This window comes from Macrobrachium nipponense, chromosome 35 (assembly GCF_015104395.2).
Source record: "Macrobrachium nipponense isolate FS-2020 chromosome 35, ASM1510439v2, whole genome shotgun sequence".
Classification (NCBI taxonomy): domain Eukaryota; kingdom Metazoa; phylum Arthropoda; class Malacostraca; order Decapoda; family Palaemonidae; genus Macrobrachium; species Macrobrachium nipponense.
In genome coordinates, this window is record NC_061096.1 from 37,720,796 (window position 1) to 37,742,155 (window position 21,360).

General features: G+C 39.7%; 1 protein-coding gene across 2 annotated transcripts in view; it reads left to right on the top strand.

Annotated features, from left to right (window-relative positions):
• LOC135208644 (vacuolar protein sorting-associated protein 26B-like) overlaps nt 1–21,360 on the top strand; it is a 103,884-nt gene that overhangs the window by 55,716 nt on the left and 26,808 nt on the right. The window contains exons 1-8 of one of the 2 annotated variants that reach the window (XM_064241031.1): nt 1,232–1,317; nt 16,751–16,894; nt 17,383–17,615; nt 19,547–19,711; nt 19,857–19,963; nt 20,110–20,321; nt 20,770–20,922; nt 21,102–21,275. In XM_064241031.1, coding sequence (XP_064097101.1) covers nt 1,315–1,317; nt 16,751–16,894; nt 17,383–17,615; nt 19,547–19,711; nt 19,857–19,963; nt 20,110–20,321; nt 20,770–20,922; nt 21,102–21,275 — 1,191 coding nt within the window. In that variant the 5' untranslated portion in view covers nt 1,232–1,314. Of the gene's footprint in view, nt 1–1,231; nt 1,318–16,750; nt 16,895–17,382; nt 17,616–19,546; nt 19,712–19,856; nt 19,964–20,109; nt 20,322–20,769; nt 20,923–21,101; nt 21,276–21,360 lie in introns of those variants that run through there. The other variant, XM_064241030.1, reaches the window with a different exon arrangement.

The following is a 21,360-nucleotide window of genomic DNA, read 5'->3' on the forward strand; positions in this document are numbered from 1 at the left end:
TAGTGCACTTCTTTTAGCTGCTAAATCAAACATGAACCAACAGTGCAGTAACTTCCACAATATCATTAACTTCGTACATGTAGCTACGCAGAATGCTCATCAGCAGTTCGCAGACACTTCTATTCACACTACATCAATCACCTCTACCATGCATTCCCTCTTGTACTTACTTCTTGGGTTGTTTTTAATGTTGTCTATTCCAACTGGTCAACACTTTAAAATCTTATACCCTCTTTCTTCTAAACCTTCGGAATCGTTCACAGTTTTAGCCAGTCTATAGTCCTCTGATCTCCCCATGTGACCAAATCAGCACAGAAAGCACTTAAGGTCATTATTTTACTTTCCTGCATTAGCCCTTTTACCACATCGTCGCATCTCTGCATTTCTCATCCTTTCAAGACCACATGTACCATTAAAGTCGTAACATACCAGCTGTCACCTCTTATCATTCATTAACTTCCATTTCATCAGAGAGGTGACATTCCTCTTCTGTTCCATACCCTTTTTCCAAGGGCAGGAATGTGGTTCAAAAGAAAACACATTCACGATAGTGGGTGTATTCAAGACGAGATAGCAGAATTTTTGTGAACCTTGCCTAAAAGAAACGCTGAGTAGGGCAAACTGTGACTACATCTAATATAGCAGAGAGATAAAAAGCTAGGATAGGATAGAGAAACAATCTCTATATAGTATTACCTTGCATGGAACAAATAAAAATACAAATAAAGCCTCACACACAATTAAGAATTTGTAAGAAAGCTATTCAGACAGAGAGGTATGAGGTTGGATATACGTATATATTGGAAGCCAGCCTTCTTTGAGAAAGTGATCGAGTAGGCCGTGAAAGTTATGAAAAGAGAAAATTAAAATATCGCTTAAGTGACATACTGAATGAATAGCTGTATCGGGAGAAAAGTACAGTATCTGTACTTGTTGCTAATCATATGCATAAGCTTAGAACACTGGAAAAAAAAGTAAATTATTATGTCAGCTATGTGGTTTTCAAAGACGTCATAGATTTATGAAGACAAAGTTATTTATAGTCAGAGCACTGGATATATATTATCGTGGCACTGCAGCCAATAAACTGGCATCATCCATCAAAATCAACCAAAGAATCGCCCATGGCTGATTATGACGTCACTCAGAACATATGGGACACATAAAAGATCAAAATACATAAAGGAATCGAGCCCCTTAATGATATACGGTAGGCGGTCCTTCAAATCAACAACTTCAGTCATCTATAGTTCTTATGATTGTTGAAGGGCTGCTACTACCAGTTGGACCCAAAACACACATCAACACCCAGAAATGGTGAGATATTGAGATTTGTAGAGCGTCGTGAAGGGATAAATATGTCAGTGAGAGGTCATTTATGCAGGTCAAGGGTCATGTTAATTGTTTGTTAGGTGAATTACTGTCCCCACTTCGTCGGCAGGACTTCCTTCCGTTCGTTTTGACTCAACCTCCTCCTCCTCCTCCCACTTTATTGGTTGACAGGTCGCTTCTGATTCATTTAACTCATTGACCCACGAATTGTGATAATTTTTGTTTTATTTAATTGACCTAACGGACGTTAAAAATATAATTTATAGCCATCTTCCCTTTGACTTTATATTTTACACTTCGATATCTTGTCCTGTCACCACCCCCGTTTTGTTATTGTCGTAGGTAGATTGGTCAAGTCTCGTGATACTAACCGTACCCTATCTAGAAATGGGTAAGAAATGTGCCGAAATTAGGGTAAAATTGTATATTTTCTTTAGTCTTCTGTTATTTTAGGGTAATCAAAGCCTGACGAGTAGGCTTAGTAAAGGCCCATGGGCTAGGTCAAGCTAGATTAGCTAGGTAATCTAATATTCTTTTCCATTAACAGCTTATTGAAGGTCTAGAATAGTTTGTGCTAAACTGGCTAAGCTTGACTTAAGGCCAAATTAAGTTGTTAAATTTGCCAAACTGAGAAAACAAAGATGACTAGCTTAATAATTTAAATTTATTTAATTGTCGCATTTTATTAGCTCTAAGCTGATCTCTATTTTTTAAGTTAAGGAAACCTCTCATCCCTTGATATCCTTGTAGACCTTGGGTACACTTTCATTCATTACTGTAGTAAATACTAATATAGATTAGTCATGGCTTAGGAATAGGTATCCTATGAAATTAGACTTCATTTAGCTATACTTATTATGATACTAGCTAAAAGCTAGCATCATTAATTAGGTATGATCTTATCAAGGCTCGGCATTGTAGGTACTGTTATCTAGCATAGACATTGTAGGGTTAAAAAGTCTTATTACATTTCTTATAGAAGTATTCTTTGACATTAGGCTAGGTATGTCCTGCAAATGTGCAAATTGGATTAGCTATATACTAGTAGCTCATGAGGAAAACTGCAACATGGGCATTCTAGGTATACCTATGTATCTATCTTTGTAGTCTATATTTAAAATAAACTTGAAAATGACATGGAATTTAAGATTTTGTTTAAAACACATCAAACAGAAAAAAAAATGTATTTAAGATGATGCTGCTTCTTATTGTTGTAAAGTGTCTTCAAACCATATAGGCTAATTGTGATCTTTGGAATTGCACTCATTCAAGGATATAATTCACACTCACAGATAGTAGGGTAAACAACCGCAGACGATCCATCGTCATCGCGCTGGCCAGGCCTTATTCACTAGATATTTAATTGGTGAAACAAGAATACAATTAGGTACAACTTTAAGCATACCATTCTAAAGATTGAAGTTTCGTCAACATAATGTGATATATGAAAGCTCCATACAAACTAAAATAAGCATGTGAGCTCTTTGTAAAATATGTTTTCAAGGCAGTTTTGAAATTCAATATGGTGGCAATCGTGTGGCTGGCAATTCTAACCACAGACAATCCACCATCTTTCTCAGCCTTCCCAGCACTCATTTGAACAATGTTAGCGTATATATGTAACGTTTATTGATCTTACTCAAGATTGCAGTTGTAATCAGCACAATAAAACAACATTTTGATGCCTATATTAGTGAAAGTATGAAACTTTTTATTCCCAGGGTCATGGTTTGAACTGAATTCATTCTTACCTTGTAATCGGTGGTTTTATCCTTACTGCCATCACAACTGAAACTCCACAGTGCTTATTTGATTGTAATTATACACATTTTGGTCTTAATTCACTCCACATTGCACTTGAACCACGTTGCTGTTCCTGGTTCCCAAGCACTCACTCCGCAAACACAGTTACGAGCAGCAGATGACTACACTGTTTATGAGGTGCAAAGCTTTACTCCCTTAATTTTTACATTACTCATTATTTAGTTTAACTTTACTTTGTTACTTCAAAATGTTTATTTAATTCATGTCTATTATCCCTTTTTTGCAACCAAATTAACCCCGAAAAATTACAGATATTTCCGATGTATATTTACAAGCAGACGACACAACGAAAAATGACTCGGCGTTGCTAATCTAGTGGAGCTTCACACATACGCCGATTATATACTACAGATAGATATGCTAATTTCACTTTATTTCCCTGGTTTTGTGTAAGTCTTATACCAAGTTTGTAGGGTAAACACATACCAATTGACGAACACTGATAAACAATTGAAGAGCGTGAAACACCGCAAAGAATGCCATAGTCCCCTTGAATAAGTACTGGTTAGAGGTTGGGTTTACGATTGTTGTGATGAAAGTGCATCAGCGTCTATGGGTATAAGTGGTGTGCGGATTTAACACAGGAAATGGGAAGTTTGTTGACAAGCAACTCTGCAAACATCGAGATGGCGTCAATCTTCTAAACATTTTTAATTGTCAGTAAAAATTTCGAAAGCGTTTTGGGGTAGTGTGCACTGCGTTGGCCACACTTTTCATTACCCTCTGTTTAAATCTTAGAATAAGGCCTTAATTTCTAACTTTGGAGAAAATACTTACTTCAAAAGAAGAGTAGAGGTCTTGAGCTTCTGCTATTACCACCAACAACTCATGACTGATGACCATCTCTGGTGTCAGGACGTGTTAAAGTACTTTTTCGGAGGGTGGCCAAAACCGCGGTAGTCAGTGAGTTGGCCAGTCCACCCGGTTGTTTACCCTAGCAGCATTAGAGATACAGACAGTAATAACAGTAAAAGAATTCTTACTCAGACTAACTGTCTTGATACATACAAAGCCAGTGCAGTGTTAGTGAGTGTGTTTAGGCTTCCAACACCATATCTTGGTGACCCCATATGTCACAACTCTAAAATAGCAAATTAGGAATGATCAGAGTTTGGATTTGTTTCAAAACAAATTCACTTCTAGTATACGGTAGCTGAATCCGCTGTACCTGGCCTCCAAACTTCACATAAGCAGAAGGTAACTTTCATCTCCCACCTGTCTTTGCATGCATCTGGGTCTCCAGTACCTCTAATGGTAGGGTTGGTCATTATATGTCTGGTGTTTCTAAAACACTGGTAATCTTCCTCCTCAAATTCTTATTCACATCTCACCTTTTTATGGCATCTACACCCTTAATTTTATTATCACCCCAATGCATTTATCAAATTAATTCATTTCCCATAGCATAGTGAAGGAGTTTTCTGTTATTTGCCCTTTAAATCATTGTGAGAGAGTTCCCATGTGACATGTATCACCTGGATTAAGTACAAAAGAGCTGTACTTTGATCTGTCAGTTGACAACAGCAAATATCTCGTTTGCTTTCTTTGAAACAGCTAGCCAGTGGTTGAGTTTGCTGATAAAATTATATAGACTTTTGTTAGGGTTGTTTTTTATTCATGTGTAATTTATTGAAGTTAGTACCTTTCATTTCTTCCCATGTATTATTGGGGTAGCATGCTGTATTGCTGTTGACCATTTGTTAGTTATCAAGTGCATTAGTTTATTTAATATATTTTTGTTAGGTCTTTATTTTTTCTAATACCAATTCACGATATTACTGGTTTTTAAATTTATTGTTAACTCTCCTTAATATGCTCAATACATAGATTTACAGTATATTTTTACTATTAACAGCACATGATGGGTAAGGATGGCTAGCTTATTTGGTATTTTCATCTTAAATTTTGGGTAGAGGGACTTTGCTGATACCTGATTGTATTTTCATTTTGTCAATTAGGTGGAATTTTGAAATTAAGGTGTTGCTTTAATGTTAACAAATTACATATTACAGTTAAGTTTAAAGATATGAAACCCCTTTATATATCCTTTTTATGAGGGATCACAGTGGAAAAATATGTTTTTTGGGTGATGGGAGAGTGGGAAATGCAAGAGTGAAATACAAGGATGTATTTTGATTAAGTTAACCTAACATTTATAGACACCACACACCAGATAAGACAGGACCAGGTGACCTAGGTCATAGGGGAAGGATGTGGCAAAGGTCAACACTCTTCCCTTCAGTCTAGTTAGGACCCCAGTATATAGGTTAGGTTAGGTTATATTGCCTTTATAAATTTTAAGCTACAGTGGCCTAGGTTAGGTTTTGGGGGTCTAGGGGAGCAAAGAGGACCTGATGCCTTTGGTTAGATAAGGTTGGGTCATAAACCCTGATATATATTTTGATTTATAGTACCCTAGGTTAGGCTATGTTTGATACATCTTAATATATCACTCATTTTGTCTTTTACCCCCACTCAAAAACCCAGCTTTCTCAAAAACTGTAGGATATAAAGGGGGGGCCAGTATCTTTAAAACTGGAATTTTTCTACCAAACTGTTTGTCATATACATTTTAAGCACACATTAAAACATGGGAAAATTGTATTTTTATGCCTTGAAGTAAAATTTACCTTTGGTCCATTTAATTTATCATTTAACTTTGTCATAGTGGTTTATAGTAGTTTTAATATTTTTCATAGTTAGAAATACCTCAGAATGTATAGCTTTGTTGGTACACCAGATAAACAGTTTAGGAGATTTAAGGCTAACATTTGAAAGGTTGCCATGTATTGTGTGACTCATGTATGGTGAACCCTTCCTTAAAGAAATGTAGCAAGTGAAGGTTTTCCTATTCAGACCAGTGTGGCAGCCCCACAGGTTTTCACTAGAGCACGTACAGTATATTAACCCCAGTTGCCATTTGTGCTAATATCAAAATATCAGGTGGGTGAGGTAATTGAATGTCTGAATGCTGATGACCTTTTCAGCAACAGAACTTTTAAAAGCATTTGCAGTGATTTACCATCTCACCAAGCTGTACCAGTTGCTGGGCCTGATTAGGAGCTGATAGAAGTCGGAATTAGTATCTTTCATCTGTGTAGGGAAGGAGGTAAACACAATGTCAGTACTAGTTTGTCAAATCTTGACACATCTTCCATTTTTGTCAGCATCTAATTCAACCCGTTGATATCTGGTTGAAGCTAATTTAACACCTAACATCCTTAGAAAAGCTTGTACCATGTACCTATCAAGTATTTGACATAACCAAGAACCAATCAAATACCAGTCACCAGTCTTGTTAAACCTTGATTAGTAATAAGATGGAGTCAAATGAAGAATAGGTTCTACTAGTGGCACCTCCTGAAAGCCTCAAAAGGTAGATGGTCACAATCAACCTACTCAAGGTGGCATAAGATTTCCATCTCTGAACCAACCAGCAGTGAGATATTTTGTTGAGCAGAGTAAAGAAATTTTGCCTGTGATGCAAAGTTCCTACCAGGAAAATGCAATGTCCTGGCTACCTCTTAATCAACCTACTTAGGTAAACAGAAAATCCCCTTCTCTGTGCCAACAAGTAGTGATATATTTCCTTGAGCAGAGTAAAAATCTATCACGTAAAGTTTGTACCAGGAAAATGCATGTCCTAACAGAATGGTTTCTATGCTCAATTTTGTTCATGAAACTTACCTGTCAGATATATATATATATAGCTGTATTTCTGACGTCCGACAGAATTTCAAAACTCGCAGCACACGTAGTGGGGCGGCCAGGTGGTAGTACCCATTCCCGCCGCTGGGAGGCGGATATCAGGAACCATTCCCATTTTCTATTCATATATTTTTTCTGTCGCCGGTGCTGCAAACAACTGTTTACAGTACCTCCGTCTAGGATTTTTTGATTATCTCGCTTAATATTATCTGGATTGACTTTTGGTATCGACTTCTGGATTGTTGGATTGGCACGCGTAATAGTGGATTGGTTTTTGATTTTGGATTGGCTTTTCTGGATACATGATGTCTGGATCAAGTACTGGAAGTTTCAGAGTGTGTGTGAGGAGTGAATGTAAGGTGAGGCTTCTTAAACCTTCAGTTGATCCTCACACAGTTTGTATGGATTGCAGGGGGCATGTTTGCGTGGTTGATGATCGGTGCAATGAATGTAAGGATTTGGATGATGATAAATGGAAGATGTATGAGACCTATCGACGTAAATTGGAGCGCGATAGAGTCAGGTGGTCTTCCTCCAAGGGCAAGTTTTACTAAAGGTAAGGATAGTAACATTTCTCCTCCTCTAACACCAGTAGATTTTGCTCAACCTAATCCTGTTTTGTTGCCTTCGGGCCCCAGTGCTGTGTCTGGAGAAGGTAACACCCTTTCTCTGATTCTGGAGTCTATTCGTGCTCTCGAATCTAAAGTATTGGCCCTAGAAACCGGCCCTGTGAAAGTTTGTGTTAGTGCCCCTAGTGTTGTGGAGGGGGCGTCAGATCGGCCCCATAATGCCTCTAGGCCTAGACCTCTATCGGACTCCCAGGACTCAGGGAGTGGGTATGTCGAAAGCCGCAAGAGGGTTACGGGGGCTCCCCACCGATCTGGCGTCCCTTCGGCAGTCCTTGTTGCTAAATCCCAGGCTGCCATAGGAGCAGCGCACGAGCGCGTCCTGAAAGATTTTGCTTTTTCGTCCTCCGAAGCGTCCTCCCCGCGCAAGGGTGGAGCGCTCGGAGAGACTCGCGTCCGTTGAAAAGGACCTTTCGCTTTGAGGACGCTTCACATCCTAGTCTCCTCTTTCGTCAGAGGACGCTTATGACGCCTTTCCTCCGCAGAAGAGAGGAAGGCTTTCTACCGAAGAGGACGTTAGTTTCCACGCACAGGCGTGTTCACCTGAGAGGCAGATAGCTGTACCTGCTAGAAGGAAGGAGGCGTCCCCTCGCCCCTCGCCTTCTCGCAGGCTCAGTCCTGCCCCTTCTTTTGCTCCTTCGTCACCTACGAAGGATATCCTAGTGTCCCTTCAGGACCAGATTACGTCGCTGATGGCTCAGAGGACTCGCCCAGCAGCAGTCGAGCCTAAGCGTAGGAAGGACGTTCGGCTGCCCGTCAAGAGGAAACGAAGCACCTCATTCTCTCTCTCTCGCTCGTCTCTCTCTCCTCCTCCGGATCGTCAACGTTCTCGTTCTCCTAGCAGATCTTTTACTCTCTCAGGAGAGGACGCTCGTCAGGACGCGGTCGCTCGCGTTCGAAGCAGGACGCTTTGCGCTCTCGGCAGGTAGCGGTTGAGGAACGCTCGGCAGGACTCGGCGTTCTAGACAGGACGCTTTGCGCTCTCTTCAAGACACTTTTGAGGACGCTCGGCAGGACGCTCGGCGTTCGAAGCAGGACGCTTCGAGTTATGGACAGGACGCCTTTGAGGACGCTCCGCAGGACGCTCGCCGTGTGAAGCAGGACGCTTTTCGAGCGAAGCAGGACGCTTTTGAGGATGCAAAGCAGGACGCTACGCTTGGCTAAGCAGGACGCTTTTGGCGCCTCTCGTCAGGAAGCTCGCGCTTCCTCTCGTATAGACGTTTCTGTTAAGACAGTTCACGTGCTTCTAAGGACGCTCCTCTTTCGCAAGATGTCCGTACCTCTAAAGATCGACGTAAGGCCGATTCCGTACCTGTAGCGGATACTTCCAACCAACGGAAGTCATTGTTCAGGATTGAGACTGCTGGAACGGTACTCCCTCTCCTGATGGGCGTTCTCCAGTTCCCTCTTAGGGAGGAAGGGGAACTTAGTAGTCCAGGGAGTTCCGTCGAAGAAGAACAGCCGGTAGCTTCAGCTGTCTCGGACTACAAGGTTCTTGTTAGGCTGTTACGTTCAGCCTTCGGGGAGAAGTTCCAGCCGGCAGCCCCTAGGTCTCCTCCCTCTCAACTTTCGTCTTCCAAGACAGTTAAGACCCCTGAATTCGTCGAAATGAAGACATCGCTGTCGACCAAGAGGGCGTTTAAGAAGCTTCAAGACTTTATGTCCAGAAGGAAGGATCAGGGCAAGACCACTTTCGCCCATCCTCCCTCTAGACTCGCCGGGAAAGGGGGAGTTTGGTATGAGACCAAGGAGGATGTGGGAGTAAAGGTTCCTTCGTCCGCTCTGGGTGACTTCTCCAGTTTAGTGGACGCTCAGAGGAGGTCTCTCTTATCGTCTGCTAAGGTGTCCTGGACTCCGGTGGAGACTGACCACCACTTGAAGGGACTGCTTCGTACCCTTAATGTTTTTAATTTCCTAGATTGGTGTCTGGGAGTTTTAGACCTTCAGTCTAGGAGTCCTGATTCTCTCAGTCTGGGGGAGCTGTCCAGCGTGTTGTCATGTATGGACAAGGCCGTCAGGGATGGTTCGGAGGAGCTAGTTTCTCATTTTGGAACTGCCTTCCTGAAGAAAAGAGCACTGCTTTGCAATTTTACCGCTAAGTCGGTATCTCCCGCTCAGAAAGCGGAATTGCTCTTTGCGCCTCTTTCGGACCATCTCTTCCCCCAGGCTATGGTAAAGGATCTTGCACAGAGTTTGCAAGAAAAGGCGACCCAGGACCTCTTGGTTCAGTCTTCAAGACGTCCAGCAGCTCCTTCCACTTCGACATTCAGCAAACCCCCGAAGAAAGTCAAACCCTTTCGCGGGCACCCCCCTCGAGAGCAGCTCCTCGAGGAGAGGGTTTTCGAGAGGAAGAGCTTCATTCAAACCCAAAACCAGCAAATGAAGATCTCGTCCTTCAGACGCCAGTCGGGGCCAGACTGGAATTCTTTGCGGAGGCTTGGAGGCAGAGAGGGGCGGATCCTTGGACCCTCAGGATAGTAGAGCGGGGGTACAAGATCCCCTTTTTACATCCTCCTCCTTTAACATCGACTCCCAGAGACCTCTCTCCATCTTATCAGGGAGAGAAGAAAAGTGTTCTTTTCGATCTGTTAGACCAGATGGTCGAAAAAAGAGCGGTGGAACAAGTCTTGGACCTAGAGTCACCGGGCTTCTACAACAGGATTTTCCTAGTGCCGAAGCAGTCGTCAGGTTGGCGCCCGGTCCTGGATGTGAGCAGGCTCAATCTTTTTGTAGAAAAGATCAAGTTCAAAATGGAGACGCCTCAGTCGGTGCTGGGAGCCTTGAGACCTGGCAACTGGATGGTGTCTCTGGACCTGCAGGAGCGTACTTCCACGTCCCAGTCCACCCTCTTTCAAGGAAGTACCTGAGATTCGTCTTGGACAACAGGGTTTGGCAGTTCAGAGCCCTTTGTTTCGGTCTCAGCACGGCCCGATGGTTTTCACAATGATTATGAGGAATGTAGCGAAGTGGCTCCATTCGTCAGGAATCAGGATATCCCTCTACCTCGACGATTGGCTGATCAGAGCGTCGTCGAGGCAGAAGTGTCTGAAGGACCTTCAGTTTACGTTAGCCCTAGCAAAGTCTCTGGGTCTTTTGGTCAACTCCGAAAAGTCGCATCTGACCCCAACACAGTCCATCGTGTATCTGGGGATTCAGATGGATTCAGTTGGCTTTTCAGGCGTTTCCATCCCAGGAACGTTCAGCGACTGGGGTTAGAGAAAGTCGCAGCCTTCCTAGAGAGAGAAGCTTGTTCGGTGAGGGAGTGGATGAGTCTGCTGGGCACCATTTCCTCGCTAGAAAAGTTTGTCTCGCTGGGAAGAACTGCCCCACCTCAGGCCTCTTCAATTTTTCCTTGCGGAAGAATGGACGTCGAAAGAGGACCTGAATGCGATCCTAAGGATCTCCAACAAGGTAAAAGTCCACTTAAGATGGTGGCTCGACCCTCAGAAGTTACGAGAGGGCTTCTCCTTAAATCTTCTGAGCCCCGACCTAGTAGTGTTGTTCTCAGACGCTTCCATTTCTGGTTGGGGAGCAACACTAGGGGGGGAGGAAGTGTCAGGCTCCTGGAGAGGGGAACAGGTAGCCTGGCCACATCAATGTAAAGGAAACTGGCAGCGATATTCCTGTCGCTGCAGTTCTTCGAAGAAAAACTGTCAAGCAAGGTTGTTCAAGTCAACTCAGACAGTACCACAGCCCTTGCGTATCTAAAGAATCAGGGAGGAACTCGCTCCAGATCCCTTTTTCTCCTGGCGAAGGAAATTCTGCTATGGGCAGACGCAAGGCGCATCAAGATCCTGACAAGATTCGTGGCAGGGTTCAGAATGTCAGGGCGGACCTTCTCAGCCGCCGAAATCAGATTCTAACAACAGAATGGACCTTGCACCAGGAAGTCTCGTCAACAATTATGGAGTTGTGGGGACGTCCTTCTAGTAGACCTGTTCGCTACATCAAGGACGAAGAGGCTTCCTCTGTATTGCTCCCCGGTTCTGGACCCAGGGGCAATTGCAGTGGACGCGTTGCTCTGGAACTGGACAGACCTGGATCTTTACGCCTTTCCCCCATTCAAGATCATGGGGGACGTAATGAGGAAGTTCGCAGCTTCAGAAGGGACAAGGTTGACTCTAATTGCCCCAATGTGGCCAGCAAGAGAGTGGTTCACAGAGGTCATGACGTTCCTTGTGGACTTCCCAAAGAACGTTGCCCTGGAGGAGAGATCTACTCAGACAGCCTCACTTCAAAAGGTTTCACCAAAAACCTCTCCGCTCTGGCTCTGACTGCGTTCAGACTATCGAAAAGTTGGCCAGAGCGAGAGGCTTTTCAAAGGCAGCTGCGAGAGCAATCGCTAATGCTCGAAGAGCCTCTTCAAGAGCTGTCTACCAGTCTAAGTGGTCCTCCTTCAGGGCATGGTGCAAGAAGGAAGGAATTTCCTCTTCCACGACCTCTGTGAATCAGATAGCAGATTTCTTACTCTATCTAAGAAATGTGCCAGAAAATTGGCAGTTCCTACAAATCCAAGGGTTATAGGAGTATGTTGTCTGCCGTTTTTCGCCACAGAGGAATGGACCTCTCCGACAATAAGGATCTGCACGATCTCTTAAGGTCGTTCGAGACCACCAAAATTCCACAAGCAAGACCGCCCTCATGGAATCTAGATGTGGTTGTTGAAACATCTGATGCTAAGTCCCTTTGAGCCTCTCCATGAAGCTTCTCTAAGGGACTTAACGAGGAAAACGCTTTTCCTAGCTTCTCTGGCGACGGCGAAGAGAGTTAGTGAAATCCAAGCGTTCAGTAGCCTAGTGGGTTTCAAGGGAGACAGCGCTGTCTGCTCGTTGAACCCTTCTTTCTTGGCTAAGAACGAGAACCCGTCTAATCCTTGGCCAAAGAGCTTTGAAATCAAAGGAATATCGAGTCTCGTGGGTCAAGAACCAGAGAGAGCCCTGTGCCCTGTCAGGGCTCTCAAGTTCTATGTGAATAGGACTAAAGAGATAAGAGGTCCCTCAGGTAATCTCTGGTGCTCGGTGAAGAGACCAGATTTGCCGTTGTCGAAGAATGCTGTTGCTTTCTGTTTGAGGACGTCATTAAAGAGGCTCATTCATCTTGCCAGAAGACTGATATGAGCCTCTTTAAAGTGAAAGCTCACGAGGTCAGAGCCGTAGCTACTTCCTCTTGCCTTACAAAGGAATATGTCTATCAGAGATATTCTTGATAGCACCTTCTGGAGGAGCAATTCCGTATTCGCCTCACATTACCTCCGGGATGTAGAGAACGATTTACGAGAACTGTAGTTCTTTGGGACCTTACATTTCGGCAGACACAGTTTTGGGGGCTGAAGGTGGCTCTCTCCCTATCCCTTAGCTGAGTTAGGTTAGTTTATTGTGTTTTTGGTTTGATGGTGAGATCTTCTGTAAAAATCTCCCATTCCTTAGTGTTAATGTCAGGGGTTTTTTGGTTAGTTGGTCAGGTGGTGGTCGGTTGCTGTGTTACTGCCATATGTTTGGCTAGATGGTCTTGTCACATTGTGGTCACGTCCCCGTTGACAGAGCATCCAGAGGGCACCAGCACTACAGGTCCAAAACCTGGCTGGCAACTCTGATAAAGCATAAGCAGGCTTTAGGTGACAGTAATCACATAGTCTACTTTGCATATCAGGTAAGGAACCAATAAGTTAATCTTTTATTTTAATTTAAATTTCCTAAAAAATCCTAGTCTGTCTCTACCCACCATCCGAAGGTGTGATTCAGCTATATATATATCTGACAGGTAAGTTTCATGAACAAAATGTTATTGTTATAATACAATTAAGTTTGTTCATACTTACCTGGCCGATATATATAATTAGAGTGCCCACCCTCCTCCCCTCAGGAGACAAGGGTCATGAATAAATATGAATAGAAAATGGGAATGGTTCCTGATATCCGCCTCCCAGCGGCGGGAATGGGTACTACCACCTGGCCGCCCCACTACGTGTGCCGCGAGTTTTGAAATTCTGTCGGACGTCAGAAATACAGCTATATATATATCTGCCAGGTAAGTATGAACAAACTTAATTGTATTATAACAATAACATTTTGTGCAGGAAACTAGGAAACTTTGGGACTCTTGTCAGTTTTATTGGCACCAGCCTCAACAATTGACACTCAAAATACTGTTCCATACTTTTAGATTGAGATGGCACCACCAGTATTTGCCATTATGGTTCCCTAGGACAAAATGGACATATTGGAAACATTATCAAAAGTTGTAATGACTGCAAAAGGTTTAGAGTAAATGCAAGCAAGAGATAGAGTCTGAATGTCCATGTAAATTAGTCAGATGGAGTGGTGAATTTTTATATTGATGGTGGAAGATGTAATCATTTGATTCATATAAATATATGAGAGTAAACATAAGGAATTACAGTTAGATGATAACAGAAGTGAATCACAGAATGGTTGAAGCAAGAAAGGTAGCAGTGTGTATGCAGATTGGGAAGAAACAGTAATTTATTTTGCAGAAGTAAAAGTTGAAATGTCTGAAGGGATTATTGAGCCAGCAATGTGGAAGTGAAGCATTTAGTAGAGCGCAAATTAGAGAAAAAAGTTGAATATGTTGGGGTGAAATGTTTGCATAAAAATATGGCTTATGCATTAATTTGGTGAGAAATTGATGGTAAAGGTGTATTTAAGTGATAGTAAAGGTGTATTTAGGGTAAGTGAAAAGGTGGACTATTTGTTTTTACATGTTATTAGTCATATGGAGAGAGTGGCTGATGAGATTTGTGGAAAAAAATAGACAATTCAAAAGTGGTAAGGTAAAAAGGCAAGAAAGACCAAGAAGATGGGTGGATATGTGTGGTGAAAGAGCTAGTATTGGAAAGGATACAAATATGCAGAAAATGCAAGGATAGGTGAATTGAACCTGTGGAAGTTTTGCTACTAGTAGGTCATCAACAATTTATGAATTACAAGTGAATGTAGCAGTGGCTGTTCTGTAGTTTTACTGTGATGCCAACTTCTTTTAGGTTAGGAGAGCCATCAGACTATATAAATAGATAATGTATACATTACATTACTTTTTTTTTTTTTTTTATCTCTGGCAAAATAGGTTGCCAAATGTTTTAATTGTTTGAGGACAAGAATCTTTTGAGCATGTATTTTACATAAATTTTTACAGTCGTTGTTTATAGCGTGATATTTAAATCCAGCAAGACTGATCTACCATAAATTGACTTCAAAAAGGGTTTTCATGGAAGGGTTCCTGTAGAACAGATGGTGACTTTTGACATTTCCCAAAATACCTCTTGATCTTTGCATTGTAAAAACATAGTGAAGCCCATTGGTAGATTATTCAAGAGCATACAGAAAAATTTGTATGTATACATGAAGGTAGCCTTCGTCATTTATGAGCAAATGTTTAAAATGTGATGTATAAACGCATTTATGTTAGGGCAGTCTATATCCTCTCTTTGTTAAGTGTACAATGTTTAACAGATTAAAGCACATCTGATGTTGATTTTGGCAGTTAGTCATTTCAGATACCATATATCATGCTGGGTACTGACTATGTAAAAAAATATTCTCAACCCAAGGGTTGTGCTATGGTCTTTACATCCACTTAAAGCTTACATATCTGCTTAGTAATTATGTGCATAAATTATATTATGAAATATATTTTCTACAACTTGGGCTGAAGTGTATGTCACATGTTTTCTGTCAAATGGAACCTTCTCATTGTTAAATTACACAGGAGAATATATCACAAATTTTTTTTGGTAATTGAAGTTCTGATCTCTCTCTCTCTCTCTCTCTCTCTCTCTCTCTCTCTCTCTCTCTCTCTCTCTCTCTCTCTCTCTCTCTCTCTCTCTCTCTCTCTCTAACCGCCCTTGAAATTCAGTGTTAATTGTACATACTGATACTAAAATAATGTAAATCTTTTTAGAGATTTGTCTCTACCCAATATATAAAGCCTTCAAATTTAGAATAATTTGATATTGATAAATTTATTTGAAAAGAATGCCATAGGATTTGATGTTGGTAGATTTATTTGAAAAGAATGCCATAGCATTTGATATTGATAGATTTATTTGAAAAGAATGCCATAGGATTTGATATTGATAAATTTATTTGAAAAGAATACCTTGGGATTTGATATTGATAAATTTATTTGAAAAGAATGCCTTAGGATTTGATATTGATAAATTTATTTGAAAAGAATGCCATAGCATTTGATATTGCTAGTTTTATTTGAAAAGAATGCCTTAGGATTTGATATTGCTAGATTTATTTGAAAAGAATGCCTTAGGATTTGATATTGATAATTTTATTTGAAAAGAATGCCATAGGATATGATGTTGATGAATTTATTTGAAAAGAATGCCATGGGAATGAGTTACTTGACTGATCTTGTCAAGCTAACTTTTGTGAAAGATTCTCACTGTAGGTTTTAGTAGGTCAGTTTCATCGATACTTCCTCTTATAAAAAGAAGAGGGGTAAGTAGAGTCAAGCTTAGTGACTGTAGTTGAGAGAGAGAGAGAGAGAAAGAGAAAGAGAGAGAGAGAGAGTGTTTGTTTGTATGTTGTAGAGAGAAAGAGAGGGAGAGACCTAGGGGGGACCAACCAGTGGCATTACCATAATAGAGGAAATGAGCAATAATGGGTTATATGATAGTATTGAGCTGACTGACTGGTACAATAGGATTGAACTCTGGTGAGATGGTAAAATAGGTAGAAATGAACGATTGAATGCAGTAAATACAAAATGCAAGTAGAGTGCCGAGAAGTGTTGCTGTACACTAGAGCCAGAGGATGGCTCAACTAGTTATTCCATTGCAATAGCTACGTCAGTATCAAGAGGAATACGCGACTGATAACATTAGTGTTGTATTGTAGATGGGAAAAGAGGACTTGTTTGTGAGGCATTTACTTTTTAATTGGAAGGAAGAATTTTTGGGGTATCACAATGTGGTCTTCATCCCTGGATTTTCCCAATGAAACACAGACTATCCACCTTGTATATGAAAGAAGAACAACTTTTCAGGTAACAGCTGTGAATGTGTTACTGCAATGCAGAATGAGTATTGCTCAGCACTGGAGTATGGATAAAGATTATTTAAAATATGTGGTATATGTATATATATATATATATATATATATCTTATAATATATATATATATATATATATATATATATTATCTATATATTTATATATAAACAACATATAAAAATCTAGTAAGTCAAACTTGACAGTTCTGTTTTGGTTCTGAATAAGTTTGTCTTTTTCAGAGTTTTTTTGGGTTCGGCCAAAGTGCCGAAATTGCCATCCAGCTGGATGGATCAGATACACGAAAAATGGCAGAAATGAAAACAGAAGATGGCAAAAAGGAACGATATTACCTGTATTATGATGGCGAGAGTGTATCTGGAAAGGTAAGAATTTGGCTGACTTATACACATTATCTAAAGTATGCCCATTATCAGTTTTATTTCTAAACGTCACTTTATGTTGCTTGCTAAAATAGTTTGTATTCATATTAATGAGGGCAGATTTACTGAATGCCCCTTTTATTAGCCTACTGTTTCAAAGTCAGTATTTGGATTATATGATTTTTTTTTTTCTTTTTTGCAATTTTGATACAATTTATTTGTCTGTGTAGAGTCTTTCTGGATATATTTTGTATGTTAGCATTACTGTATTTTTCTATATTATTTAGAAGCATTTTATTATGTTCTTGCTGTGATTTGTATCTCATTGTATGACTGAAGTACGTAATATGCTTTCAAATGTTATTCAATTTAAGAACCTAATCTTGAATGATGTTGCCTATGTATTGGTGTTAACATATGAGTTATTAGTGCTTTTGTTTTGGTGTTAACTTACAGCTTGGATTTCAAACTAAAAGCATTATGTTTTCCAGGTTAATGTAATTCTCAAAAAGCCAGGTAGTCGGCTAGAGCACCAGGGCATCAAAATAGAATTTATTGGGTTAATCGAGCTATACTACGACCGAGGAAATCACCATGAATTCACCTCCTTAGTCAAAGAGCTAGCAAGGCCTGGCGAGCTTACACAGAACACAGCTTTTGACTTTGAGTTTAATCAAGTAGAAAAACCATATGAATCATATTCTGGGACTAATGTTAGACTTAGGTAAGTAAAGTAAATGGGTAGATTTTATTCTTTTCATGGAACATAACTGAATCATTGACTCGTTACATTTCTGTCAATAACTTTCATTGACAGTTGTTTGTTTTTATTTAGTTAAAGAGTGCTTGTTCATTGCAATCCCATTAGTTGTATACATTACTGTTTTGCCTATTCTACGTGCAGTGGACTAGTCACACCAACATGTACTGATCAGATGCTTTTTGCTTCATGTACCCAACAGTACTGTGATAGTTTAGCCACTAGCCATTGTGGTGTGTGACTCCATTAAATAAAAATGCTGTTACAGTTCTCCCTGGATTTACCTGCCAAGTGTTTTTTTTTACTGTTCTGCTCTTATTTTTAATTATTCATTGGCTTTTTATTTATGTTTGCTTCATCAATTTCATATTACCTTTACATAATTAGTGGTGGTTTGTGATTGACTTGCCTTTCTCAAAGTTACCATGCCATAAGAGAGATATTAAGGGTTACGTAGGAAGAACTGTAAGATGTCTTTCCTTGATAAGGACCCCTTCCTATGTCCACTTTGGAGAGGTCAGCAGTGTGCTGCATTTGTGAGAAGTGGTCAGTTGATCAGAGTCTCCTATTTGCTTAGAAGAGGACCTATAAGCATCATTCTAAGGCTTCTGAGGCCACCTTATTGAAATTGTCACCTTTTGGGCTTGTTGTTGTGTTATCATCAATTTCAGAGAAGGGTCAAGTCTTGTAGTATGGTCTTGATTCCTCCCCCTACAATGAATTGATCACCTGCTGTGGGTAAGAAAATTGCTCAGTGGAGTTCTTTATTTCTGTGGTTCTTTACTTCTATAGTTTACTTCCCAGAGGAGGACCTTTTTCCCATGAAGATTTCAAAGTCTGTTGATTTGCCCACGAGCTCTACTCCCTCAACAGAATGTGATTAGTACCATAGTGTTAATCAGTAAATTTATAAATTTGCACAAGATATATGACTAAAGAAGTTCACGTAGCTTACAAAGTGTTCTGAAGGAGGCAAGGAGTTCTTAAATAATTTGTATACCATACCAAGTAGGTTATTGATGCATATCTGTAATAAGCATAAACATATTGGTAATCTACAGTGAGAGAGAGAAAGAGAGTGAGAGTGAAAGGTTACAATGCCTCTGTGACAGCGTGACTTTCGAAAAACATAGGGAAGATTTTTGAATTTTTTTATATATCTGATGATTAATATTGGTGTCATATACTGTATTATTACAAACCTTCATAGTATGATGTATACTGTATGTATTTTTTAACAGTATTTGGTGCATAGAAAGTGCCAGCTGAACATAGAAATTCAAAGAAAACCATTTGATTATGCATTGTTGCTTGTGAATTCATGTTGAAAATATATTGTATTTATGAATACAGTGCTGATTATATTTACTGGTGCTATCAATATGTATGTATCATGCATTGTTAATTAAGTTAGTCAGTTTTATAGTTGTAAATCCATTATTAAAGAAAACTTTAAAGGACATGAAATCCATTATTAAAAAAAATTTTAAAGGACATGTAAAAAGTGAGTTCTGCATAATGCATGGTTGAAAATTAACCTTATTTTTAAGGGCTACAAATACAAGAATTAAGCATTATACAGATGAGCATGATATTCATAATTATATCTTATGCTGATTCATATAATTACATCTTATGCTGTAATGATGACACTTAATTGTGTTACGGTAATTTTCAAAACTAAAGAGAAGTCAAATACTACTCTTGTAACTGAGGTGCTGTTGCAAAGGAAATCTTCAACTCTGAACTGGAACCTGTTGTAGTGTGAAAAGTCATTAAACAAACTTATCAGGTGGATGTATTAATCTTTAGGAAAGGAACCATGCTTATCTTTGCAGTGTAAATTAAGGTTGATTATTTTCATATGAATCTAAAATTATACTTTCTTTCTCAAGGTATTTTCTCAGAGTAACTATAGTCAGACGATTATCTGACATTGCAAGAGAAATGGACCTCCTGGTACACACACTTTCCTCATACCCAGAAATGAACAACTCCATTAAAATGGAAGTTGGTATTGAAGACTGCTTACACATTGAATTTGAGTATAATAAATCCAAGTAAGTTATGCTTATTATTCACAGTTGTTGAAATGGTATTTTTGAAGATCACAATGTGATTCATATATTGTAAGACTTTTATCATCCAGTGTTTATACTTGAGATGTATTGAACTTTCCTAAATGAAAAATTTCTTCTTTTTCAGATACCACCTAAAAGATGTTATTGTAGGGAAAATCTATTTTTTATTGGTGCGAATTAAGATTAAACATATGGAAATTGCCATTATCAAAAGAGAAACGACAGGTTCAGGTAAATGGTTATCAACTGTAGTATTATGATTTCATTGCTTTAGTGCTGTAGATATGATTCACCCCAATGTTACACTTATGTTTGAAAATTATAATCATGCAACGGTGTTATATGTTTTAATTTGTTTTCACTTGTGATTTTCACAGGTCCAAACACATTTAACGAGAATGAAACTATCGCCAAGTATGAAATTATGGATGGTGCACCAGTCAGAGGAGAAAGCATACCTATTAGAGTTTTCCTTGCTGGTTATGATCTAACTCCCACGATGAGGGATATCAACAAGAAATTCAGTGTTAGATATTACCTCAATCTTGTCCTTGTTGATGAGGAAGAGAGGAGATACTTTAAACAACAGGTTAGCAACTGATATATATCTTTATATATGCCCATGGCCATTTTGCCTATCATTGCTTCTCCATGAGTTTCATAATTATGCTTCACTTATTTAAGATGCTTTTGACACTAGTAGTAAAAAGGGGTTTATGATTTTTTTTATTTTACATTCAATGGTATCATATCAAAAGGTATAATCACAGGAAATGTGGCTGTAAAGCTTGCTTTAAGGATGGTAGTGCTGCTTCCATATACATTTAGCTTTCATGCATTTCTTTAATATTATTTATCAGGAGCATATTAAGAAAGCAAAGGCGGTAATGTCAGTAGATTACTGAGTTGTTACATAAATGTTTTTCTTAGATATGAGAATGATCTATGTAATGCAGAGGTACTGCTTGAATATTGTAAGTGTTTGTCTCTTCTTTTATATTGCAATTTGCCTACATCCTCATTTTGTTCCCACTCAGGAAATCACACTATGGCGCAAAGGTGAAAGGTTAAGACGTCCTATTCAGCAACAACTTTTGGCTCAACAGCAGGCGGCGTTACAGCAGATGAGTTTAAACAATCAAAGTAGTAAATTTCCCCAGTCACATCCTCAGGGAATCACACAAGAGTATGTAAGTAGTATGTGTAACAGATTTTTGCTAGAATTATATGAGATTGAATGCATTTAATGGCAATTACGATCCAGGGAAGGCTAGGGTAGTTCCTTTCTTCTCTCCAGTAAAATATGTAAAGAATGAAAGGTGATTTATTGCCATACCAAAGTTATTTTGTTTAACTTTTTATCTTACAGGGTCCACCTCCAATGGCCTCCAATGTCGCTGAACCTCCGTCCCCACAGCAGTCACAAAGCCCTATGCATGAGGAGGCACCGGAAGAAGCATTACCAACGAAGTCATCACCATTGTGCCAACAAAGGCAACAAAATATTATTCCACCACAACCACAGATAGAACCTGATTCAGAGGTACAGTGATAAATTTGTTGGTGGGAATGTATTCTTCTGATATTTAAAAGATTGTATTGTGAAGTTTATTTGAATTGTGTCATTT